At 32.2% G+C, this 27,175-nt stretch overlaps 3 protein-coding genes and 1 pseudogene across 6 annotated transcripts in view; 1 reads left to right on the forward strand and 3 right to left on the reverse strand.

Annotated features, from left to right (window-relative positions):
* Positions 1–13,940, reverse strand: part of LOC128164701 (cholesterol transporter ABCA5-like) — a 40,487-nt gene extending 26,547 nt beyond the window's left edge. For 2 of the 3 annotated variants that reach the window (XR_008240981.1, XM_052828689.1), the window contains exon 1: positions 456–726. Coding sequence is in view for 1 of the 3 variants with exons in the window: in XM_052828689.1 (XP_052684649.1) it covers positions 456–519 (64 nt within the window). In the remaining 2 variants the exon portion in view is untranslated. Of the gene's footprint in view, positions 1–455; positions 727–13,799 lie in introns of those variants that run through there. The other variant, XM_052828690.1, reaches the window with a different exon arrangement.
* On the forward strand, positions 2,208–10,412 carry LOC128164703 (uncharacterized; annotated as a pseudogene).
* Positions 13,941–19,353: 5,413 nt separating the features above from the next.
* Positions 19,354–22,785, reverse strand: LOC128166900 (aquaporin-like). Of its 2 annotated transcripts, XR_008241193.1 has the most exons (6): positions 21,557–22,785; positions 21,311–21,437; positions 21,011–21,213; positions 20,433–20,635; positions 20,265–20,378; positions 19,354–20,173 (listed from the first exon to the last, which is right to left on the reverse strand). XR_008241193.1 is itself a non-coding variant. In XM_052832353.1 (5 exons), the coding sequence occupies exons 1-5, from the start codon at positions 21,775–21,777 to the stop codon at positions 20,080–20,082; spliced, it is 810 nt and encodes a 269-aa protein (XP_052688313.1). In that variant the 5' UTR covers positions 21,778–22,785; the 3' UTR covers positions 19,354–20,079. The 2 variants fall into 2 exon arrangements, 1 of the variants encoding a protein (XP_052688313.1); XM_052832353.1 differs by lacking the exon at positions 20,265–20,378 and having other exon boundaries at positions 20,471–20,635.
* Positions 22,786–23,673: 888 nt separating this feature from the next.
* LOC128166899 (aquaporin AQPcic-like) lies at positions 23,674–27,175 on the reverse strand. The gene is made up of 5 exons (XM_052832352.1): positions 26,848–27,175; positions 26,609–26,735; positions 26,276–26,499; positions 25,712–25,873; positions 23,674–25,388 (listed from the first exon to the last, which is right to left on the reverse strand). Exons 1-5 carry the CDS (start codon positions 27,063–27,065, stop codon positions 25,253–25,255), a joined length of 867 nt encoding a protein of 288 aa, XP_052688312.1. The 5' UTR covers positions 27,066–27,175; the 3' UTR covers positions 23,674–25,252.

Raw genomic sequence — 27,175 nt, forward strand, 5'->3', positions numbered from 1 at the left:
GTTGCTCCTATTCCTATAAACCAAGGCAAACAAGTTTAATCATTTATTATTACATATATCTATATGGTACAAAGTAAAATCTAATAAATATTACAAGAAAAATTAAATAAGATAAAATAGGTCTATAATAATATTATAATTCCATCTAGCTATGGTACACGCACCCTGACATTAAGGGAGATAGGAATAATAATAAAAGCCAAGCACGCAAGCAAAGGACTAATGAAATGAATCCTCTTCAAAATCCTCTTTGTCTCTGGGGGGCTTTAATGAACAAAGAAACAACTAAATCTTATATAAACATAATAAACCTCAACTTGTAAAAAGAATGAAATATCAAGCAAAAATAGGCAACATCCTTTATATATACAGTACATGCACATGTTATGTTAGAATTATCAATCACCATGATAAATAATAAATGAAATTATGACGCCAAATTTGTATCCTTTTACCTTCTTCCTTATCCAGAAGATATTGTCTCTCAGGATCTTGGAAAACAGATTTTTGCACAGACATTCTAGATGATAGTATTATACCAGATATACTAGTGACGCTTAATCTTCAGCAGTGTATATGTATCTATCTAATATGAAACTAGCTAGTTATTACAGATTATAAACATTTTCCTTATACCTGGTATTTTGAAAATCTGTTTCGTTTTAATTTTCAAATGATTATATATCTAAATATCAAGAGCTCTATAAACATGTGACAATGCATGGTCACACTGAAATCACTCATGAAAAAACCCAGACATAATTATGTTGAAATCCATATATATACTAGTACATAAGAGTATTTAAGACCAGTTCTCTGTAACTATCAAATTAGGTTGGCCACGCATAGAGAAAAAAATAAAATTTTATGACATATTTTTGTAAAGATAGGTCATTGATTGTGAAATGTAAAATTAGTTTTTGATAATGGTCCTTTGTTGCTATGGAAACGGAGAACAAACTTCCGCCCTATTGTCATTTTTGAAAAACGTGTATTCAGGATGAAATGAAGTGTTTAAATATATTTATAAGTTTTAAAAATTGTCAAAACAGTTTTTTTCTATAAATTGAGTTCAAAATGATTAAATTGCTTCAATTATTTTAATTTCAAATCTATTATATATCATATTTTTAATTCCAATTTTTTTTATATAGGGTAAATTTTGTTAGTTTTTAAAGATAAAAAATAAAAAATTCGCAGCCATTTTAATAAAGTGTGATAATTAAATATGAAAGACCAATATGTGAATATTATAAAACATATAAATTATTGGTGGGCAAATAAAAGACGTAAAAGATATACAGACCTAAATGTTTATAAATATTCAATATTTGAAGCATTTCTTGATACCTAGTTACTCCCCTTTGATGAACTCTCTAGTGTCTGGAGGTGCAAATTGTAGTTGTAAACAAAGTGTTTTGACATTTAATCTGTCGTCTGTTGCGGTTGTTGGTGTTTACTTGAGGAAAAGAAGTCACAATGAAGAAAGAAGGTAATTTCCAGTTACAATTACAATTACCATTACAATTGAACACATTCCCATATTATCCTAGGTCTAATTTTGTTGTAGCTGCAGGACTGTAGCTCCCGGTCTGAAAAAATTCCGATGGACGACCTGGGAGCTACAGTGCCTCCCATAGTAAAAAACTGCAATTTACGGCGCACAAAAAAATGCGCTAGGTTTTGACTGATTAATCTCATTTACGATCATATTCTGTACAAATATTTAATCCCAAAAAATTCCTCGGACATTTTACTACAGATATTGTCACTTCACTTGCCTCTGATATTCTTTTAAACACTATCCCTTGCCCTGTCAATTAAAGTGGTGCAAGTTTGTTTACATTTAAAAATGGCGACTCTCGATCTCGACGTAAATTAACATACTTCATTTTCCGAGGTCGGTTATCATGTTTAAGAGAAAATCTGAGGCAAGTTAAGTGATGATATCAGTGGTAGATTTGCTGAAGAATTTTATGGTGCTAATTATTTTTACAGAATTTGTGTGAAAATAAGGTTAATAAGTCCAAACTTAGCGCAATTTTTTGTGCGCCGTAAATTGCAGTTTTTTACTATGGGAGGCACTGTAGCTCCCAGGTCGTCCATCCGAATTTTTTCAGACCGGGAGCTACAGTCCTGCAGCTAATTTTGTTGCAAACATAATTTTAAATTTACTTCCCAAGGCAATCTCTGGTGTAATATGATTCTCCATATTTTATGATGAATTTGATAATAAATTATAAGACAGGATTGTGCAAAAATTAATCAATAGATTATATTCAAATAAAACCAGTTTTGAAGGACAAAAAAAAATATGACCTCGAAAGAGAAAGATATTGCCTATACATGTAGGTCTATAACCGTGCAAAATTGTGCAGTCTTTTACCAATACATACTACAAGTATAACAAGTTCCCCTTTATGTATAATTTGAATAATGTTGGTTGCTTATTTTGTAAGATAAAGTTATCTTCTTTTTTTAAAGAATTTGCCATGCAAAATGAATGAGGAAAATAAGTGTGACATCGGGAGACAACTACAAGATTCCCTGCAGTGTTCAGCTTCTAAAACACCTTTAAATAATCTTGATGAAAACATTCAAATTATTATTTTAGCAGAAATTTTATTAACAAAATCTAATTTCACCAGTAAACTTAATATTTGTGTGGATCATAAAGAAATTATTCTTCAAAATGTATCAAAACGACAAAGGAGAAAAAGGTGTGGCATTGGAGATACACCTATCCTCAGGTTCCATCACCAAGGGAAGGGAGCAGATAGGCATGTTACAGCAGATATGTGTTCAAATATACATCAGTCCATTGGAGTTATTATTCCAGTTGGAACGCGTAAGTATCTTGATACATGTATACAATATTTGTCATTATATCATGAAAAGCTGAAGATAATTTTCAAAACCACAAATTATGTACATGTACAATGTACCTGTTCTGTATTGTTAATTTGAATAAATACTAGGGGAATCCGTGATAGTGTTGAATTAACTGATCTTTTCTTTGTTCTTTAATTTGTTATTTTTCATTTGTCTATCAAATCAAGCAGTCAAATTTTTGGGCAAATGATGATTGATTCAGCATTTTTTTAAATTTCAACATTTGTGGAGTAAACCTTGCTATTTATACATTTTAATATGATTTCCATAAAGAACATACATCTTAGCCTATGGCACTAATAAAACATATTTTATATAGTTTGTCTTGGTTTACTCATGATGACTGCATGTTCTCACTTTTGTAAAAGACATGCACGCATGGTTTTCATGTTTAATGTATATTAATTCAGCAATGAGTACAAGACTTTTTGCATAATTAACGGCCGTATATTGATTCTTATTTACAGCTATATGTAGACTGTGTAGAGAAAGAGTTTTAGAGAATCATGAAGATGACATAGATCAGAAGGTAATCATTGACATCATAATCGCAGCTTCTCTGGCTTTTCCAGCAGAGTGCAGAAAAGTCACCTCAAATGTATTATATAGGACTCCATGGCAACCCCCTTTTTATAATACTAAATGTAAATATAACACATATATCATGATAAGTTGTGATGTGAGTAAGACTTCATTTAAAATTCAATGGTTTTACCAGGAGACTAATATAAGGTTGTCTATTAATTTTGAATATATCGGTACTTGATTGATTGTCCATGTGACTGCTGTTAACCAATGATTTCCTTACAATTTAGCAGCAGGTAAGATATATAATGGTATTCATTATTGCTATTACACGTTTTAACCATAAATAAATCATTTCAGGATTTGGAGTGCTCAACTTCTGATCTTAAGAGAAAAGGAAGCAGTTTAGACGACCTTCCACCTAAAAGATCAATGACTATAGTGAGTAGAGTAAAAAAATATCTATTTGACTTATGGTTCTCAATAATTGCATACTTAGATGTAAGCTATAAATAGCAAGGTAATATATGTTTTATAGAAACTTATTTCAAGGCATTGGTTAAATGTCATTCAATTTTTCTATGTCAGTTTGCTATGATCTAGTAGATAATTAAATCTATATACTAGCTAGGCTTAAACACATAGATATACAAAGAAATTGATTAGAAAGCTGTTTTTTTCTTAGTTTTCTAATGATTAAACTGTTCTTGTCAATAACTTGTATCTTTCTTTGCTATCCACATGTCTGCAGATATAAGTTATTCTCATCTGAAAACCATGAATCTAACACTTGATTAAGAAAGATGAATTGCATGTGATTAAAAAAAGGAACACATAAGCATTGGATGTTACTGTGTATGGCTACCAGGCACAATAACTAAGGGTTCAGAGTTATTTTTAAATAAAGATTAAAAATTACCTCTCTCTCTCTCTCTCTCTCTCTCTCTCTCTCTCTCTCTCTGCCTGATATATTAAAAAAGAAGTAAAATGCAAAATAATAATTGTGTAAGCTGAAATAAATGGTCATGTGTCTATTCTAAATATCAATAGAATATATGTTCAGAATGTCATATTTACTTTACAAATTAACTCATTCATATACTTTCACCACTTTGATTTTATTTGTTCTGTAGAATGTGAGCTATGCATCAAGTCAGTCAAGTCAGACAAGTCAACAGTTGACAGGGAGCCAGGAAACCGAGGACTCAACAGTTCAACAAGAAGAAAGATTTGAAAAACTAAATGACTTTCTGACTGTGTGTGGAGTAAGTCCATTGAAATGTATGCTGAATAGAATGCAGGACTCAAGTGAAAGAACTCAGAGAAGATACTATGTAAAAGCTGACCAATGTGTTTCCTTAGTACTTGATACTATATTTAGGGATGAAGACTCTGATAGCATTAAACAACATTTGTTTAGTGAAGTGGAAAACTTTGAGGAAGACAAGGAATCTCCGGAACAGTTTTTGCAAGCGGTTGCAGATTCATACATGAAAGCAGAATCTTGGTGTTTTCGACGACAGCTATTATCTGTAGTTACTATTGATTTCTCCTTTGAAGAAGTTTTGAAATATATTCCAAATCTTACAAGGTATCGCTTTTACACAGCTAAAAAGCACATGAAGAGAGATGGAATTGGAGCACCAATTATTCCTCAGAAGCAATACCGCCTCAAGTATGAAGACAGTCAGTTGGAGCATTTCATTGACTTCATTACTTCAACCAATATTATCAAGGATTTGCCATTTGGAGAGAAAACACTTGTTCTGTCTACAGGAGAAATCATAAAGACTCCGAATGTTATAAGGAGCCTGGCACCAGCTAGTGTAGTGAGACAATATCAGCAGTTATGCAAGGAACAAAATATGGAATGCTTAGGTATCTACTTTTGAGTTGTATTTAAATACAATGCATTTTGTGTATACGTTGATTTCCTGAATTTTAATGTTACATGTTACATACATGTCATATGACTTCTCATGATTTTTTATGCTTTCGCTGTGATGCTACTGCAGAAAAATAATATACTAAATACTGGATATTTGATTTTAAATGAAATTCATTGAAAAACATATATACACATGTATATTACAATAGAATATTAAATTTGGAATAGAAAATGTAATTATGTTATAAAAAATATTTCTTCTGGGTTTATATTAATATTCTGTATTTCTTTTTAAGGAGAGAGTACTCTGTTCAAGATTCTCCAAGACTGTCGTGCATCTGTTCGCCATTCCTTAGAAGGCCTGGATTATTATGTTGTGGAGGGAGGGCAGGCATTCAGTGACCTAGAAGATGTCATTAGGGATCTTGATCTTACCATTCAAGAAAAACAGCAGATCACTTCCAAACTTCTAGCAGCCAAACAATACTTGAAATCTGAGTACAAGGTAAAATGCATTAAATGTCTGAAACATTCAATTCAAACGATAAATCCTTTCACACCCAAATGTTTAGAAGGAAATTTCATTTATCATTTGCTCTCAGTTTACAATATTAATTAATATTTCAGATGCACATCACTTTGCAATCTCCAGTGGCTTATCACTGTTGTTCCTATGCATTAAGTGATTCCTCAGATTTCTTCCACAATCCATGCACAGACCATGAACATGACCAGGTATGCATTGACTGTAAGAATTTGGATGATACCTTACAGTTAATTTTGGAAAAGACAACTGCAAGAAACTGGGACAACCAAGATGCATTTCTTTTCAAGGTAATCATTCTTGAACTGATTTTTTTCCATAAAATTCAACCTTTTTGTCAAATTTTTGTGAAATTTATTCAAGAGTCATCCACACCCTGAGAAAAGTTCTTTATGCAAACCAGAACTTATTATTATTAATTATAATATTTATTTAAAAATATGGATTTCTAGCATGTGCTCAACTTGAAAATGACAAAAAACTTTTAAAACATTATCACTATTCATGAAAACAAATTCCCTGCAGTATTTGAAATGGGGACCTGTAGGTCAGTAGATTGAGCAAAGATACAACCGTTGCGCAATAGAGATTGACAATAAGAATTGGCGATATATGAGGTTTCATTATGGTTGGAAATCACCATGTTGTGATGTACTGTCATAAAAAGTAGAAGTTGAGGGGTGTCAAGGATCCTTAACTATATATTTATAACCAGTACATCTATTAGCCTAATTGCTTGCTGTCTTCAGCTTCTTGCTTGAGACCAAGATTGGGTAAAAAGAATATATATATATTTATGTTCGCTTTTACAGGTTGAAAATGCTGTCTCAAACATATGCGAGTGGAGATGCCATATCATGAGATCCAAAAATCAGGAACGTGCACAGCGGACTATAACACAGTGCTTGGATGATTGTGAAGCATTCATAGTTGGAGATTGGGCCATGAAATTTCTTCCCAGGAAGTACAGAGAAGGCCAGACAGATTGGTTTGCCAAACGAGGCATCAGCTGGCACATCAGTGTGGTTTACTTGAAGGGAAAACATGACACAGAAATATTTACATGTGTTCATATTCTTGAAGGTCCTTTTTCCCAAGATTCTTCAGTCACTGCATCTATCCTAGTTGATACTGTTGCAAGTGTCCATGGAATTTCAAAAGTAAACTTTTGGACAGACAACGCAGGATGCTACAAGAGCTCCCTCACTTTTTCAATACTTTATCAAGAGCTTGGAAGTCGTCTTCACTCGTTCAACTTCTGTGAAGCTCAGGCCGGTAAAGGAGTGTGTGACAGAAAGGCATCCCATTTGAAATGTTCCATAAAGCGCTACATCAATGAGGGACATGATGTTACTTGTGCTACAGATATGAAAAGAGTAAGTTTTTGATCACCTTAGCAAAGGTAAACTTGAAGGTCTAGGATTATCTTTTTAAATCCAGACATTTGGTATGTCTGAATACACTATTGCAATTTTGTAGGCTATAGATTCACAGCAACATGGACAGTACTTAGTGAAGGTTGTTAGCCCTACTGTAGTACTTGACGGAGACAAGCCCATCCAAAGTATTCCATCCGTCACAAAATTTCACAATTTTGTGTTTGATGCCCCTGGCCTCACTGTTTGGAAAGCTTTCGAGATTGGGACAGGTATATAGCCAAACCTTGAAAGTTAATACATGTACTAACAATAGGTTACTACTATAAATACTAGTTAGTACTAATAATAAGATATATTCAGTATTTACATTGGAAAATCAAAATCAAGGTATTACATGTATTAGTTAAGTAAGAAAAATATTTAATGTAAAAGTTTTTCAGTTTGATAATTACTTTGATACATTGTAATTTTTCAATTTAAAGAAAAAATTGCTTCTCTAAGAAAAGGGTAAAAAATTTCTTAGATTCTCAGACAAATTATACATGTAGTGTTTGATACTACATGTACATGTATATATTTAATTTTTTTTTTTACAAGAAAATGCCACTGTTAATTAACATTTTCATGTATATATAGTTTACATTTCCTTATTTCCATAACAGGAAAACAGTATCCTTGGGATTTTCTCATCCAAGGTAAAATTAGCACAACCCCTCTTAGAGTTTTGTTTGATGCCGATCTTGTGGCCCCAGCAGATGTGGTGGAATCAGACACAGATTCTGATAATGGTATATTATAATTATATCATAAATAATTTTTATATATAAATCAATCTATATTTATATTTATAAATGTGAAAATAAAAGTACCCATTTTACTTAAAAATAAAATATTTATATTTAACCCATAGATAGTTTCATTGTAAAGGATGTTCAGTAACATTAAACTATCTTTCATTTAAGATGAAACAGACGAAGATGTACCAGACGTTGTACTTAAACAAAAGAAAGTGTTTGTTTGCCCAAAAGAAGGATGTATGAGCTCCTTCAGGACTTCGTCAAATCTTGATGCCCATCTTATTGTTGGTTGCAAAAATGATCATGCTGCATTGCGTTCCATGCCAGATAGGTGCAAGCTGAAGTATTGTTCAAAACTGAGCTCTGGAGCTTTCTCATCAGCTAATAGTCAGTTAATCTCAACAGAAGTAGAGGTTGATGACTATACCCCACCTTTGAAAGAAATGGGATGGGCACTCAAAGTCCATAAACCAAAAACGAGATTTACAGAAGACCAGAAACAGTTTTTATTGGATAAATTCAATGCTGGTAAAGTAACAGGAAGAAAAGAAGATCCATTAAAGGTGGCAGAGGAAATGAGAACAGAACAGAGAAATGGACAGAATCGATTCAGAAAGTCTGAATTCCTAACAAGCCAGCAGATTTCCAGTTTCTTTTCCAGAATTGGACTTAAGGAGAAAAAAATGGACAGAGACGATGTATTGGCAGCGACAGAAGAGGAACGATTATTTCTGTTTAAAAATGAAATCTTGAAAGACCTTTCATAATATTCATGTTTTTTATTCAAATAGTAAACAGCTATATTTAAAAGTTCATCAAGAATATAATCTTGGTTGCTACTGTATGATCAAATTTTCTAAGATGCTTTCACAGAAGATATAATCACTTACTTTTAATGTTGTCATTTATTAGATATGTTTACATTTGAGGAATTGTCATAGTTTGCAGAATTATAAATCAGACCACTTTTGTAGAAGCACAATCATGAGCTTGAACAATGATCATTGTGATGTCATAAATATGAAATCTTGACTTTAAGTCAAAGATGCGCCTAAGAATTAACATTTTACTTTAGTTTTCTTAATATAAGGAGAAATATTTTCCTTTTAAACATCAATGCAACTGTAATTGTGAGTATTGTAACAAAATTGATTTTACAGAACAAAAAGGGTTTATTCTATTGTACCTAGCAGTATATACTTTGTAATACCATTGTTATTTGTATTTCAGAGTACAAACTCTTGTCGGTAGTCATGATCGATACATGTATGTTCTAAATTCTACTGAGGTTTGGGTGTGTTCCAGATATACTTTACCATGCCTTTATATATCATTATATTAGATTTGTGTTTCAAACACTGTCATAGTTAGTCATATAACTGGTATGAAGCTTAATCTTGTTGAAGTTATAGAAAGATTCTGTATGCTGCACTGTATGATCCATGAATGAAAGCTGTTATTTGGCAAAATGGTGAATCTAGGTTTGGGAGAGGGAGATGTTCAAGAAAATTTTCATTATACCTTTATTCATGATTATATTTTTTAGTGTGTGTTTTAAACACTGTCATAGCTGTTTTGATGTGAAGCTTAATCTTGTTGAATTAGAGTGTCAAAGATTCTGTATGCTGCACTACATGATCCATGTATGAAAACTGTTATTTCGCATATTAATGGTGAATTAATGTATGAAAATTGTTACATGTATTTGGCATATACATGAATTGGGGGGGGGGGGGGTTGTTGTTCCAGAATTATTCCATGAAACCTTTTATTTATAATCATATTTTTTCAATATATGGTTCAAACACTGTAATATTTGTTCAGCTGTAAAGCTTAAATTGGTTTCATTATTGTTATAAAAAGATTCTGTATGATGCTACATGATACATGTATGAAATCTTAAATTTGGCATATTGCCAATTTGACAATTTTTCATTTGGTTGCAAACAACATTTGTAATTATTTGCCCATGAATATTTCTAATGATTTTCATTTTATGTAGCCTCTAGTTTTAGATGATGTAAGTGATATTTCTTGATGATCCTGCATATTTCTTTTATTTTGATCCAACTTGATTCAATTTTTTCATTTTTTTTCAAAATTTTCAAACCCTATTTTAGCAACTTTAGTACTTAGTATTACAATGTTTCAAAATATTCATGCAAAATATAAAATATGTCAATCTAAAGTGTTGTTATAGTAGTTTCAAAAAATATTAGTAATCAGGGTTCAGTATGATGCAGGGGTGTAAAACAAATCATGTAAAAAGCCTAGTTTTTACAAAATAGCTATGCAAAAAATCTGCCATATTGGTCAAAAATTTTGCATTCCTGTTACCATGGTAACGGGAGAGGCTGAGAAAAAAAAATGGTCATGCATGTTAGTTTCAACCTAATATGATACCATGTGACAAGTTTGAAGAAATTCTGAGGGATGCTGTGGCCACCCTATTTTGAATATGTGTGATTTTTACAGAGAACTGGTCTTAACAGGTAAGTCATATGAGAGATAAACCTTGGTTTTCCTGTCGTCGTCAAAGTGGCCTACATATTTTACTACACAAGCTGCTCTTATCAGCAATCAATAAATACGAGAGGTTAATAATCGGCACGATATTGTGAGTTGCCTTGGTTGACCGTTACCTTAAAAGACTTTTGTAAACATGTTATCCATAGCAAGATTGTACTTTTCTACAATAACATGCTGTCCATATATGTAAAATATTCATAATTATATCTGATTTTTAAACCTCTCTCTTAAAATGTCATGTCGTTATTTTCAGCTATAAGCCTATTATCATTATGCCCAAAATGTACTCTAAAATGCATGTCAACAACTTGAAATTGACATTGTCAGATCTATATTGAGTACATAACAGCTGTGTTAATTTTAAAGTGTTTCGCGCGGATCGGGAACAATGAAATGTTATGTTATTTTTTAGAAGATCGAGTTGAAATAAAAAATATTTTTCACCCATTTATTTGATTTACTTGCACTCACTTGCAGTATATGACGTCAGAAGTGACGCTATTTCTATAATTCAATCAAAATAAATCAAAAAGTGACATTTTTCTTATCTTTTACCAAAAAAGGGATATACAGAGCGCATGCTTGAACAAGGAAATTTTTTTCGTCACTTATTAGCCTTGGCTAGTAACATCTCTGATTAAAATATTTTGTTTGTTCAAGCTTGCGCTCTATGTTTTCTGAAAGAAATTTAGACTGCATGCTTGAAAACAAGCTGTTTTATGCTAAAAATGCAAAAATGGTGGGAAAGGGTTGTCTTTATGATATCATATTTCAAAATTGTGGGCTCTTGAATCAAAATCAACATAATGTAAAAACATCACATATATATATTTGTACAAATAAAACAAAGAATTAAAGTAAAATGATGATGTTCATTTTAGGGGACCATTTTAGGCCCATATCAATATATAGTCCTTTGTACATAACTACAAAAATAATACATACACATCTATCTGAAATGTTCCTTCATAATTCATTCGATTTTATATATACCCATGTACAAGACTATTGTCATTTGAATATCAATTATGATTAAAAAAAATGACATATTTTGAATTTAAAATAGTCAGAACAGATATTTTCATTATGACTATATAGGGCAAGAATTTTTAACCTGGTAGCCTACTTTTGATAAGGAATAAATAATGTGACCTACTGACCTATTTCAAAATATTAATCTAAAAATTATGTCAACATCAAAAGTTCAATGTCTTAATTATGACAAAAGATTTAATGACATATCAGTCCTTTACATTAGGTCAACTCCATATACATGTGTTCTGTTATACACCTTATAGCATTGTGGTAATTGAGTGTGTTGTAATTTCATTTTCTTTATAAATATACATTGTACCAGTGACAGTTTCATAGAGTATAAAAGATCCAAATGAAAATTTTTTGGGGAAAAGGGTATACCTCTTTCAAAGTACAGAGGGACATTCCATTATATATTAAGCTTGATAATTATTAAAAAGACTGTTTTTTTTTGGGAATATAATTACCGGTAATATAAAAGAGAAAGTTATATACATAAATTTTTCATTTATAGCAAAAGTCTTACTATTCAATGAATAGCCCCTGTATGTTGAATTCTTATCATTATGGCGAGGGGAGATGGGGGGGAGAGAGAGAAAATTCATTCAAAAAAATTATCTTACCTTGATATTTTTAAAAAATGATAGTGATTTACCGGTAGTCAATACAGAATGATCTTCAATAAATTGCAATGTAGTCTTTCATTTCTTTAACAGAATGATGTTTTTCGTTTGTTGCAAATCCCTTTTATATACATATGTACCGGTATGTAGAAATCAATCCCAGTTTCCTTGACTACAAGCATATGACAACCAATGAGAGGTCAATATTGGGTATGCTTTTTTTTTCTTAGCGGAAATGGTCAGATGCCAAATTGTTTACTCTAGCCTTATTTGGATTGCGAAATACATTGCTTTCAGTTGTGCAGACAAGGGCTTTTCTTAAATAATTTTGATAATGCCTCTTTTATGTATCTACACCATCTTCGCTAGCCAAGGGTTTCTGATCCACACCACTCCTTAAGAACGTTCCTGAGGAGCGGCGTGGATCTGAAACCCTTTGCTAGCGAAGATGTCATATACATATACTTTGATTTTGAAAATACCAAATACAAATACATCTTTCTAAGTTCTATCGAAATAATTTTACTTTTTAATTTAACCCCAACATGTAAAATATATTTCAAAGATCATTAGAAAATAATTAATACATGCATGCATAAACAATTGCACAAAATACACTTTTGTTGATACATGTATAAAGAAATGTAATTTTATTTGAAATGAAAATTTTGGCTCAGTATTCTTTTGTGAACTGTTAATTCATTTATATATACATATAGATATAAATATAGATTATTACACGGTATTTTTTATACTGCATCCTACAGGTCCATGTATATCAGCCCGAGAGCCACGAGGCCGGAGGCATGATACCAGCGACTGGAGACAATATTAAAAATGCCATATCATGATTTTTATATCATGTACTGATGGAAAATATCAACGAAAGAAGAAAAAAACACCATGTGATGAATAATTTGCTCCTGTCTCTTTATATAAAATTTACTGCTATGTCAATTTGCACCCACTGTTTGTAAGTCTGAAATAACTGACGTTTTCCAAACTTTTTTTAAAACGATTTTGGTATTTGACCTGCAAGGAAATGTTTCCCATGTTTTCCTGGCAGGTAAAATATAAAAATCGTTAAGAAGGAAAACGCCAGATATTTGTTTGCATACCAAGTTGACATCAATATAATCATTTGACATCATCATAAAATATAACAACTAAGGTGACATTCAAGAAGTTAAATATATCAAATGGCACATATGGAAATTATAAGTACACAAACAGTGTACAAAAGGTTGTGTGTTCAGCATTCTTCAGTTCTTAGTAAACAACGTAACGTTGTGTGTTCAGCATTCTTCAGTTCTTATAGTAAACAACGTAAGGGTCAATTTTGGGCACATTTTCAATTACTCTTCTCTTTGCCCTAATTTTCGACATTAATTTCTTCACCAAATGAAATAGTCAGTTTTACATAATTCATATCATGAACATGTGATGTCGACATTTTATAATCGACAGCAATTATGATATTGAAAGAATTTTTTTTGAAGCAGATTAACAAGCTACTACGCAAAAACACAGGACAGTTTTAGTTTAGCGCTAAAATAGACAGACCGTTTATAAGTCACATTAGCTTACCTTAAAAAAAACCCAGCTGTAATATATGTCAAATTTATGGAATTCACATTCCGAAGCTCTGGAGTAAGACTACGGTCTAGTATAAACCATCATGCAGCACAGCCACTCAGTCCACTTGTATCAACTTTTACTTTCTCTTTACCATTACGTTACATTTCGTTTCGTCTCAGGTCATTTTGGCTCCGGATTCGGACGAAACATTTTATTTCTTTTTTAGGCATTCTTAAAAAAAAATTATTACCTTGTCATAAATATTTGAAAACTGATTTTATCATAAAGTTTGAATTTAAATCGATTGGCAACCCAACTACTGTACATAATTTCTATAGGTATAAAATAAAGTGTACAGATGGATCCGATGGATAGCTGTGTTTGCCGGGGGTGTCCGAAGCCTATTTGGTGGGAGGTGGGGGGGGGATTTTACAATGCAATTTGAAATTTCCAGGAGGTGGGGTGGTCACCAGAAATGTATAAATCAACGTATACATAAAAAAAATCAAATGTTTGTTTGCAGTTATAGTTTTTCCTTTAAGACGTCCATGCATTCCATGCAGTTGTAGCGTGTCGAATAATGGTCAATGAACTAATTTAATACAAGAGCTAATAATGAACATGTAAATGTTATAAACAATATTCATTTTTAAAGGCCCTTCATATATATTTTTTAAGAATTGTAAATATTTGGATAAATAAATGCAGAGTTTTTCAAGACAGAGTAGTGGACACATAACACCTTGACAAGTATTCTACAAAAGATATGGGAACTCAGAAGAGATACCAACATTCAGGCCTTATAGTTAAACCTTATCCTCGTTTTCAGTGCGATGTGGATATTCATGATTATCTCATTAAGAATGGAGTATAAAGGAGACCTCTGAAACTGTTACAATTTTAGAGGTACAACGTATAATGTTCCTGTCAGTCATCATGAAAGTCTTAAGCAGAGTGATGTGATTACTTATCAGAATTGCAGAAATAATAGACCCCTAACTGCGAAAAGAACAAGCAGGTCTTAGGAGATCATGCGCTGACGAAGTTTTTATTCTCAGACAAATACTAGAACAGGGCAATGAATGGAACTCTCCTCTTTGCATCAATTTCATCGACTTCACCAAAGCTTTAGAAAGTGTTAACAGACCAGCCTTAGAAAGAAGCTTCAGTCATTATGGAGTCCCAGATAAACTCTTCTCTATCATCAAGATGTTGTATACAGACTTAACTGCCAGAGTTATCTGGGGAACAAACCTTGCAGATGAGTTTAAATCAGAAACAGGAGTAAAACAGGGTGTCTGCTTTCTCCCTTGCTCTTCACATTCTGCATTGACTGCATCATGTAAGAAATCATCAAAAACAAGCGAAATGAAATCAGTTGGACCATGTCAGAAATGCTGGGAGATGTAGGTTTTGCATACGATCCGGCAATGTTACTATCACACAGGTAGACAGCGTGGCATGCAAGTAAAAAGCAACCATCTTGCCAAAACAGCAGAAAAGATTGCCCTGAGAAGTAATAACACAAAAGCTAAGGTGGCAAAGATCAACATAAAATTTGAGGAACCTACAACCCTAAGTGGTAAAAATATTGCAGAGGTCACAGAATTTGTCTACTTAAGAAGCTCAAATTTCTAAAACAACAGCAGCATATGCTGTATTACGAAAGACCTGGAGATCAACAATGATCAGCCAAACACCAAAATCAGGATATTCAAGCGTAATGTGCTTGGAGCCCCGAATCTTGGAAAGAAAGTGTCTAAAGTCAATTCAAACAAGATAGATACCTTTCAGATACGATGTATTTGCAGAATATTGCGCATCTTCTGATCAATTGCCATCTCGAATGAATAGCTGTATAAAAGAATCAACATCATCCCTCTATTCCAGGTAATAAGTAAGAGAAAGTGACAGTGGATTGGACATGTTTGTAGAATGCATTCAACCTCCATCCCAAGGTTAGCCATAAAGATGGACACCAGCCGGAAAGAGGACGTGAGGAAGACCAAAAGAGACCTGGAGGAGATCAGGTGTGAAAAAATTAAAAGACATCAACTGGATATGGGGACAGTCCAGAGATGGACTCCGGACAGACCAGCATGAAAGTCTCTGGTGATGGCCTTATGTGCTAACCAGCAGCTAAGTTAGTAAGTAAGTAAGTAAGTAGGTATAAGTAAGTAGGTAAGGAAGTACAGTCCCTTAAATGTTCTACTGTCGCACATAAACTGTGAGCCACAGATGAACGAACGGTCAGCGATCGATGGGTGAACGGTGTTTGAACGCTGAACGGAATTTGGTGAGCGGTTGGTGAACAGTGAGCGCACGCAGAACGCGAACAGAGCGCAGAAGCGATGAACGCAAAATGAGTGATTTGTTCTGAAAAACTAGGGTGATGGGCTTTTGCAAATTTTTTGCGTTAAATTGAAATGCATTTGATTTCAAGCTTTGAAATGAAATAACAACAAAAATGATCTTTATGATAAAGTTAACTGTAATTAAATACTCATTTTATCGGTGATTGATAAGTGAATTAATTCGTTAAAGAAGTAATTTATAGCGTGAATGGCGAACGTTTCAAACATGTGGAAAAAAAATTGATATACTAATGAAAATACAATTAAAATATTTTAAAAGTCGTTTAGTGCCCCGTCAACAAATAATAATGCAACAAATGCTGTACAATTATATCCTTCATTCTATCATACTTACTCTAAACGTTATTTGTTTAAACAAAATCAAAATATTTTATTCATCTATATAAAGCAAGAAATCTGTAAAAGAACTTGAAATGAATTATCGATGTGTAAAGTCGAAATTCTTATGTACAAAGTAACAAAGTCAACTGTATTTTGGATATATTAAATGACGTGGTCGAGGGGTTATATATTTAAGCATTGAATGCTTATTTTGGATGTTGTCGGTCCTATGACACACCAAGCGGTGAAGACAAATGGAGCACCGCGTGTAACCCGATATCCAAAAATAAGCATTGGATGCTTAAATTTATATTGTAATACTGATGTCCATTTGTTTGAAATATAGTGTATCGCCGCAATAATTTGCGCTCTTAGTCAGGGATATGAAACATACACGGAACAGCCATATTAACATGTTATTCAGTAAGCTTTCGCGGCAAAAAATATAGTGCCAGAAACTTTAATGACTGTTTTTCAAAAGTACATATCAACTTGGTTATGTAAGATTGAAAGTTTCATTTAATCTTACAAAAATAAATATGCTCAAAACACGTGAAGACGTTTGTATCTGTGCTCATGGCGCATGAATTAGCAAAGTGTATTCATAAGGTAAAAACGCCTTTTTGACCGAAGTGTATGGGGCCTTTTTGTGGTGATACACCTTTTCTCGTCTTACCGTCGTATAAATCAGTATGTCTTTTTATTCATGAAAATATTTTGTATTGTATTATATTTCATCTGAGAAAGAAATTTTGGCATAGAAGAATAATAATTCATTCATAATACAAGTAGTTATATCGACATGAATATGTTTTCATTTCTTGAATTTATATTGTTGTCGAATTAACTTCGCAGTCGCGGGAATTCGAACGGTAGATCATCCCACTCTGTTTCTAAAAACACCAGATTGCACAAATAATAATGCAAGTTTTGAATGTCGATTAAGACTGAAAAATTATTCTTACTTTCGTATTCATGACGGTAGTCCACTATATACTTCATGTGCCGCATTTTAACTCCTATAAAGGTAATTCTTAAGAGATTAATTATAGTATACACTTATTTAATGCTTGAGCAGTCAATAGACCAGAATATTTTTCCCTTGGTGCAGGGAACAGCTCAGTATGATCTGATGGCCTCGGGCAATAGATCATACTGAGCTGTTCCCTGCACCAAGGGAAAAATTCTGGTCTATTGACTGTTCAAGCATTAGATAATTGTTTTATTACCTAATTCCATTTTTAGTTTTCGGGGCTTACAATTTTTAGCCGGGCTCTGCTGAAAGCAGAGTCCTGGCTGTAGGCAGGCAAATTGCCAATGTTACTTTAAATAGCACAACTTCAAAAGTAAACCAAAAACCAAACAGCGTCAAAGTAAAAGCTTCCGCTATACTAAATAGTTACACAAAGAGCCACGTTTTGTCAAAAGTGTTGAGATTTTGTTTCTTCTTTTTTTTATTTCGAGAGAATTGTCTATCTTTTTTAGTTTTCTTATAATTAATACCATGTTTTAAAAACAGGACTATGCATTTTGGACACATACAATGCGCATGAATTTCCATGAACTACTTTGCTTGGCGTTGAAGAAATGGGAATTGAATACATAACGCTTGTTGCAAAATTCAAGGCAGCAACTGTTGAACTTTTTTCTACTAGGCAGGCATATTTTTGTTTATAGCCGCTCACAAAATTTGGTCACTCTCTGCATGACACTTTGCCGAAATTAAAAGCAGGAGAGAGAGAGAGAGAGAGAGAGAGAGAGAGAGAGAGAGAGAGAATGAGAGAGAGAGAGAGAGATTTCAGTCTTTACTACACAATACGCATAAAGACACACCAAAAGAGCCCGGCTTTCAGTACTTCAGTACTTTGATTTTTTTTTTGCATTTTGCAGATGGTTTTCGTGCCATTATGCAACATACTAAGATTTTTTTCATCGTTTACATGCACAAAACCTGTTGCATGCATTACAACATCTCAATTTAATATTAGTTTACACAAAGAAGGGGGAGTCTTCAACCCATTAGATTTTAAATACATGTAGTCTTCTACTTTATATGAGGCTTTAAAACTGTTGATTATTTGATACCCCATTTTGATAACATTGAATTTGGTTCCACCAAGTACTAAAACAGCGTCTATGTAAAGGAATATACATTCGCTGAGAACTATCGAAAGGATGTAACATTAACATACCCGCGTTCTGAAATATGTTGCCGGTCCAATAGATCGCAGTCAGACTTTATTGACCGGCGGTCCAATAGATCGCAGTCTATTGACCGGCGGTCCAATATATCGAAGTTTATTAACCGGCGGGATTATAGATCGCAGTCTATTGACCGGCAGTTCAAAAGAGACGCAAATATTTAATTTGTTATAAAACAACAAAACCCCTTTGATTAGGTAATAAAAACAAATAATAAGTTATTTTCAAAATTGTTTTTTAATATACCTGTATACTTCTCAAATGTGCCACATACATCGCAAGATACTGTACATGTTTTGACGATACTGTATGATAAAACGTATTAAGACTAAAAAATAAACCCAATAAATGGGTATGCAATTATGTAAAATATGTTGGTAGGCTAAAATAATACACAGTTGCCCACCTTGATAAAATTTAAAAAAAAAATACACATAATTCTCCCTTCACCTCATATATGAATGTACACATAATGTAAATATTGTATAAATTCGCGAATCAAACAGATCCAAAAAATATATTTGCAATATAAGTATTTTATTCTCCCCCTTTGTATTGTAAATACTAACATAACAATATCAATTTGATACCATCCTTTCATATACATCCTTTAAAAACCTATTGAAGATAATTCTCAAATATGCAAAATATTAAAAACAATAGAGTATAGTAAGTATTTCTTTAATAAAGTGACACAATATGGACATGCCAATTAAGAATCTATATAATCGTGATCAATCAATCACAAAGAACAAGTCCATGGTAGAAACACCGTACCCAAGACGAATGCATGGTATTTATTTCTAGATAAATGTGGTTTGCATTAAGAAATAATATAAAAAAGTCCTTCTTTAGTGGTGTCTTGAGCGTGAATTCCACCCCCCTTAAAAACCACTATTAAACCCTTCAGATTCTGTGAACATTGAATCATCTGTAAAATGACATGTATATATAACCTTTTGCCTATAGTTGAAATTCATCATTGAAAAGGGGGAATAGCTCTTTTGCAACACATGCAGTTATGTTTTATGGGACATAAAATCAATTAACGCTTTTCCTTAGAATTCAAACTAAAGGTAGATAGACGAGACATCTTCTAAAAAGTCTGTAAAGTTTTTTCCGGTCATTTCTTTTTCAATTTTATCAATTGGTCAAATGAATAAAATTTTTACAGTATTACATACCGTATTTATAACCAATGTATTAAGTATAAAATCCAAAGATAAAGGTAGTTAAATTCAACAACAATAGTTACATAAATATGCTATTATTATTTATAATTTAACTTATCATATATAAAAGCGGGATTAAACAATGCTATAAACATATTAAATTCATAACATATTATGATTGTTATGTTCAAATTGCTCAAGAAATGCAAGGCTGATTCTTTAAGCAGCATATTTTTCTCCAGAATTGAAAGGCTGTTTTTTGAAGCAGGGTTTTGGGATCCGAATCCGCCTACTCCCCAAAGCAAAAACAAATCTGTTGAAAGAAAAGATAAGTATCAAGGTAATTGTTACAGGGTTTCAGTTTTATTTCTTAATCAAAAGGCAATATAACGACAAAATCTTACCTGTACAAGAGAGAGGCAATATAACGACAAAATCTTACCTGTACAAGAGAGAGGCAATATAACGACAAAATCTTACCTGTACAAGAGAGAGGCAATATAACGACAAAATCTTACCTGTACTAGAGAGAGGCAATATAACGACAAAATCTTACCTGTACAAGATCTTACCTGTACAAGAGAGAGGCGATATAACGACAAAATCTTACCTGTACAAGAGAGAGGCCACCAATGTCCCCACAAGAGGGCCTACCCAGTACACATAATGATATTTCCATAATTCGCCACCGTCATACGGCGTAGAGTATGCTACAGCAGGACCAAAACTTAAGGCAGGATTCATAAATGTAAATTCACGTCGTCTCTCCGAGTAGCTAAAATCAATAATTGCTCATCATCATCATCATCATTTCCTTAATGTAACATTGGATGTTATCTGAACATAAGAAGCAGCAAGATGCAGCTATAAATAAAATCTTTCAAATGTAGGCATTTTATCTTTGTCTTGGTTTTTTTTAAACGTTAAGTTACAAATCTCTTCGTCTTTAAAAGCGATTCTTATTTGCCAATTGTGAATCATCTCTCTTTAAATAACTTTTATAGACAAATTGGTGTTTGGACGTAATCGTTTAAAAATTGAGTTTTTCTTTGAAAACTATTTCATTTTTTATCTTTTTACATGACTTGACAAAATTCAACGAAATCACATTCAAATCAGAAATATTATTTAAAAAAAAAAACCCGCATACCTTGTAACGGAGCAGACAATGATAGAAAACCCAATGGCCAATGGGGAGAGTCGACGCTTTTTTTTATCCAAAGTAGTGATAAGGACAGTCAAAACAAGGATTAAAGTTGGTATGGCCTCAGACAACATGGCTTCTAACAGAATATCCTTCCAAAGGCTTCCATATAACCAACTTCCACCGAATTCGGATTCCGGGTAACTAGCCTAAATCGTATACAAGACTGGCATTGTATGTAACTATTCATGCACGAAAATTAGGTAAAATATATTTTAAAAAATGCACAGTAAAGGGTATACAAACCCGCACTAAGGCCGCTCCAACAATTCCTCCGATTATTTGAGCAAAGAAGTAACAGACCGCCTGAGGAATTGACAGAACTCTTGCCAGGGTGTAGCCAAGTGTTATAACGGGGTTAAAATAACCCCCACTGCCAACACAGAATATCATGGTTTGTTAATGCTGATTACTCATAAATTCCAATACTGTTTATTGTTATCAAATTACACGTATATGTAAAGTTTATCTGATTTAATAAAAGTTGCTTACCTCATATCACCGAATGCAATGATGAGAAATACCATTGTAAGTCCATAAATAACTCCATTATTAAGACCACTACTCAATGTGTTTATTGCACCAGCACACACTATAGACGTCAGAATGATAGATCCAATGAACTCAGCAAGAATTGGACGAACCTTCGATTCGAAAATCGAAATGTTCGTTATCTTTTCTTCTTCCATTATAATACCATTTGATTCGGACATTGTTCTTCCTCGTTGTTACAGACTGAACGCTACTCAATAAATTAAAAAAAACCCGATACTTTTAAGGTCTGATTCTTCTGGATAAAATATACTTCCTTGTTAAAAAGACAATTTTATACCCGTAAACATCACGTGACATGAACTACGTCGTTTGTTGGAATTGCAAACAGTTTACAATGCGCATTTAAATTTCGGCGCCAGTCTTCCGTAACTATCAAGAATTTTACTTAGGTAAGGTTATTAAAAGATAGATTCCTAATTAATATTTGTCAATTGCAAATTTCTTTGCTGTGATTCCGGATGATCGTTAAGATTTGCGATTTGGATGTTTGAAAAAAAAAGCTGGTATTGATAACAAGTTTTATTTATGTCAATGGAATTTCTTAATTATCAGACTTTAATTGAACAAATTTCTTTTGTAAAAAAAAAAAGAAAAAAAAGACTTGAAACCGTGTTAAATGTTTCAATGCATCGGTTGAGATCTACAAAGACCGAGACTGAGAACATGCAAAAACCATTTACAAAGAACCAAATTAACAAAAAGAAACAAAAATCTACACTATAATAAAGATAATATGATAATAATTATAATAATAATAATTATTGTCATACTCTATTGATTTTTTGATTGGGTCATTTTTAATCGGATGAACAGAATAAGAAAACAACTATGTATATTCAAGGCACAATAGTATATAGTACAAACATATACCCAATGACGTTTTCATTTTACAGCAGCCTTCCAGATTCAAAATTGCAAATTCATAATAAATGAACCTTTCGAATTTAGAGCAATACAATTAATTTGAATCTTGTTCTGAGAAATTAACATAAGATACCGCAGATTCCTTATTTTACGCAAGTACTTATTACCGTAATTTCGCTGGTGTTTTTTTCTCTCAAATCACAAGAACATAAAATCACGAGTACAAAACTGTCGGAATAAAAAAGCAGTGTATTTTAAAATCTGCGAGGAGGCATCTCGCGATTTAACGTGGATATCAATTTCTTGCGTTCATTTAAGAATCAGTAATCAAGTTATGTAGAATTTCAAGAATTTAATTTTAAAAATTCTGTTTCAACTATTGTTAATTAAATCTGCAAGATTTTGTAGTTTACTTGGAAAAAGTAATAAAACACAAGCATTTTATCAACATCTTTATAAACGAAGTAAATGTCGTATAAGTTTAAATAGCTTACATATATTATAAACACCATATTGCACGAACAAGGATACATCTTTTAATTGAAATTCTCGGATTTAGAAATAAATATGAGTTTTCTGTTTTTGTTTTCATGAGGGCATGTGTCGCATATATGTTTTTTAAAATAGCTCCTCGGGGATTTATGGAAACGAATGATAGGATAAATGGAAACATTACTTTCAAAACATTATAGAATATAAAATATTCAATTGGCCACATATATAATGTACATATTATGTCAAAATTGTTTACATCTTCATCAAAAGGGAAGTAATTAAAAAAGTTCGTCAAAACTAACAGCAGTAAAAGAAAAATTAGAAAGAAATTAATGTGTGGAATTTGATTTTCATTTTAATTAATATATATATATATATATATATATATATATATATATATATATATATATATATATATATATATATATATATATATATATATATATATATATATAAAACACTGTGCCGGATAATTATGCCAGTGCCAAGGTGGCATTTTTGCACCCGCTTAAGATGCAGTTTCGGAAAATTCCATGTATACCAAATGATACACCATTGTCTAGAGAGTATATAAACACTTTTGTTTTTACTGTTTTTCACCTGGCAGGTGAGATATTTACCTTTAAAAATTCATATTCCATCGGAAAATGATATATATATATATATATATATATATATATATATATATATATATATATATATATATATATATATATATATATATATATATAATTAATTCCAAAGCAATACAAGGAAACCTTTCGACTATAAAAAAAAAATTCACGTGACTATCTCAATGGGTCATCTGTTTGCAACTTGTAACTGTTTTAAACTTCACTAAATGATCGTACATACAATATACACATAAGAAAAATAAATTTACAATAGATAAGTCACTATAATAAATGAAATAAGCACACATTATTACAAAAAAGGGAATTATTGTTATGCAATTTTTTTTATATGTATCCATGTAGTTAAGCTAAAATAATCAACAACACGCTACATAGATATTAAACTCTTAATGAAGCACATATTAATAGCTTTTCCTCTAACGTATACATGTACATTCAATTGCATGAATTTGCAAATCAAACAGCATGTTTATTTAATATTTACAATATTGAAATTTAATTCTTCCGCATCCTCCTTGAAGCAGAATTTGAACAATAGAGAATATAGTGAGTAATTGTTTATTATTGTGAAACATTGTAGATAATTGTTATTTTATTTTAATTTTAATCAATATACTAGTGTATGAAAATTAATCGTTTGCATTAGGCCTATTGAACCTATTAGTCACCGTATGTAATATATGAACTATTGCATGCTTTTTAGTATCTCAAAGGTTTACTTATAGCTATTACAAATACAATGTATATGCTGCTTTCTGGAGAATGTCATGATTTATATTAACATAAATATGTCATGTACTTTGTTCTTTTAATATAAAGTTATAAATTAAAGACACATAATAAATTAATATGTCGTTTATTCCACAACTCTCTAATACAGCGAATGATTTTAAAATTTATCATCGCATAGAATTTCAAAACTTTGCATTAAATGACTTTGTTCATGCGGTCGCTTGCCAGTAATCATCTTGTATCAGTCTATGTAATAAAATATCATCAAAGAGCCCGCAAGTTCCCCAAATCCAGGGTATTTCAAGAAGCGATACCAAAAACTAAAATTTTTATGAAACCTAATAAAAATTCATTATGAAATGGAACCCCAATTTTCCTTAAAACTATCATAAAACGTGTCTGTCTATATCGATCAATAACATCAAACAATAAAACGAGATTTTTATCTTTCTATCATATTTCTACCTTGAAAAAGACATAGTTCCCTCTTTTTTCAACCTGAAAACACCCCCTGCAGTGATGTCTTCTGGGACATTACAACTTAATTGTCAGCCTGTGTCTTTTTGTTTAAATTCAAATCACAGACAGATATACAAAATATAAACAGTTGTAAGTCCTTGAAGTTTTTTTGTTCATTTTGATTGCTTTTTGTCTATTTGTTAACGAAATAAAATACTGCACGGTTTTAAAAACCAATGTTTAAAATAAAAAAGGTTAGATTAACGACATACAATTGAAAAATAAATAGAAAAATTCTTATTATGAATGAAACCAGGTAAAGGAATGCGATAAAAATATTAGAATCATAACATATGAGTAATTAACCAGTTGTACATATTTATTTTTTGGACATTTCACACACAAAATTTGACGCCATATTTTGACAATTGTTTTATCAACAAAACCTTTACGGCAAATTTTTGCCAATATTGGCAAATTCATCTGGTGTTTTATTTGTATAATTCCCCTCGGAATTATAAGGCTGGTTCTGGCAGCAGGGTCTATGGATCCGAATCCGTTTACTTCCCAAGGCAAAAACAAATCTGATAATGAATATATAAGTTTGAACAAATTTGTTATTATACATAGTTTAAGTTTCATTTCTGTTTCACCGAACAATTACATGTACATTGAATACTGTGGATTCATTTATATTCAAGGGTATCAATTTTCATGGATAAAGGGAAAATCACAGTTATATGTAAATTCGTGGCCAATAACCCTATCAATACAAAATATTAATAGAAATTGCACTTCAATAAATATTTAATTTCGTGCATTAATTTAATAACAAAATTCACGAAAATTGATATTCAACGAATATTAATGACACCACAGTATGGAGCAACGACTACAACCTTCCTACCTGTATAAAAGAGAGGCTACCAGAGTCCCTACAATAGGGCCTATCCAGTACACGTAATGAATTTTCCATAGCGTTTCACCGTCATCACGACCAGAAAATGCTACAGCCGGACAGAAACGTAACAGGGGATTCATAGATGTAGATCCACGCCATTTAGTAAAGCTAAAACCAGTAATTACTCATCATCATAATCATCGTCATTGTAGTTTTAAAGATAAAAGTATGCATTAAAATCAAATAGGTAACAGTCTGACCAAATAAAGCACTAAGATGCAGAAATCATGTTTTTGTTTTTCATCTCTTTTTAAAAATTAGTTTTAAACTTCCTTTCTGTTTTTGAAAAAATTCTAGATCTTTTGCAAAATGCAATGTATTTCTCTTTTTATGAAATTTTTAAGGATAAAAATGATTGACAAACTAAAAGTTTCGAACAATGTGATACCTTGACGAAATCGTTGCAGAACTGAGTTTTCCTTTACATTCTATCTTTTTATATGCATATCCGAACTTCAACTAACTACATTTTAACCAGGAATGTAAATATTCTAAAACTGATCAAGATACCCTGTATAGGAACAGACTATTATAGAAAACCCAATAGCCAAAGGGGAGAGCCAACGCTTTTTTCGATCCAAGGTAGTGATAAGGACAGTCAAAACAAGGATGAATGTTGGTATGGCCTCAGACAACATGATTGTCATCTGAGTTTCCATTTCATCCATTCTATAAAACCATAGTGAATGGTATCCATTGAATTCGGGAATGTATTTCCTATTCGGGGAACTGGCCTAAATCAGAATAAAAAGGACTATCATAAGCATAAAAACGTAACTGTACATGCATAAAGGCTGTTGTAAACATACTGAAATAATAATTGCGCAGTTAAAAATTACATACCCGTACTAAGGCTGCTCCAACAATTCCTCCAATTATTTGTGCGAAGAAGTAACACACAGCCTGAGGAATCGATATTACTCTTGCCAGGGTGTAGCCAAGTGTTATGACGGGGTTAAAATAACCCCCACTGCCAACACAGAATATCATGGACGGTCAAGGTCGATTTTTCAAACATTTCAAAACTATATTGATTATTATCAAATTACATATGTTGTTTTGTTTTGATATAAGTTGCCTACCTCATTTCACCAAATGTAATGATCAGAAACATCATTGTGAATCCATAAATCACCGCATTCATTGTAGTACTCTCTGTGTTCACTGCTCCGACACACACTACAGACACCAAAATGATAGATCCCATAAATTCGGCAAGAATAGGACGAACTCTCGATTCGAAAATCGAAGTGTCCGTTATCTTTTCTTCTTCTATTATAAAATCATTTGATTCGGACATTTTTCTTCCCAGGTACTTCTGACTGAACGCTAATGATCAAGTATCAAAGACACACTTTCGAGGCCCGATTCTTCTGGATGATAAACTTCCTGGTTTTAATATGGTTTTAC

Source organism: Crassostrea angulata, chromosome 10 (genome assembly GCF_025612915.1).
Source record: "Crassostrea angulata isolate pt1a10 chromosome 10, ASM2561291v2, whole genome shotgun sequence".
Lineage (NCBI taxonomy): Eukaryota > Metazoa > Mollusca > Bivalvia > Ostreida > Ostreidae > Magallana > Magallana angulata.

Bases quoted from the DNA above. Each gene is read 5' to 3' on its own strand.
- LOC128166900 (XM_052832353.1), bottom strand. From the start codon at position 21,777: ATGTCCGAATCAAATGGTATTATAATGGAAGAAGAAAAGATAACGAAC. The intron at 21,438-21,556 runs GTAAGCAACTTT...CTGTGTTGGCAG, and splicing joins ATTGCATTCGGTGATATGAG to TGGGGGTTATTTTAACCCCG. The intron at 20,174-20,470 runs GTAAGATTTTGT...TTCTTTCAACAG, and splicing joins GTGGCCTCTCTCTTGTACAG to ATTTGTTTTTGCTTTGGGGA.
- LOC128166899 (XM_052832352.1), bottom strand. From the start codon at position 27,065: ATGTCCGAATCAAATGATTTTATAATAGAAGAAGAAAAGATAACGGAC. The intron at 26,500-26,608 runs GTATGTAATTTT...ATTCTGATTTAG, and splicing joins TTGGAGCAGCCTTAGTACGG to GCCAGTTCCCCGAATAGGAA. The intron at 25,874-26,275 runs GTATCTTGATCA...TACTGGTTTTAG, and splicing joins ATAGTCTGTTCCTATACAGG to CTTTACTAAATGGCGTGGAT.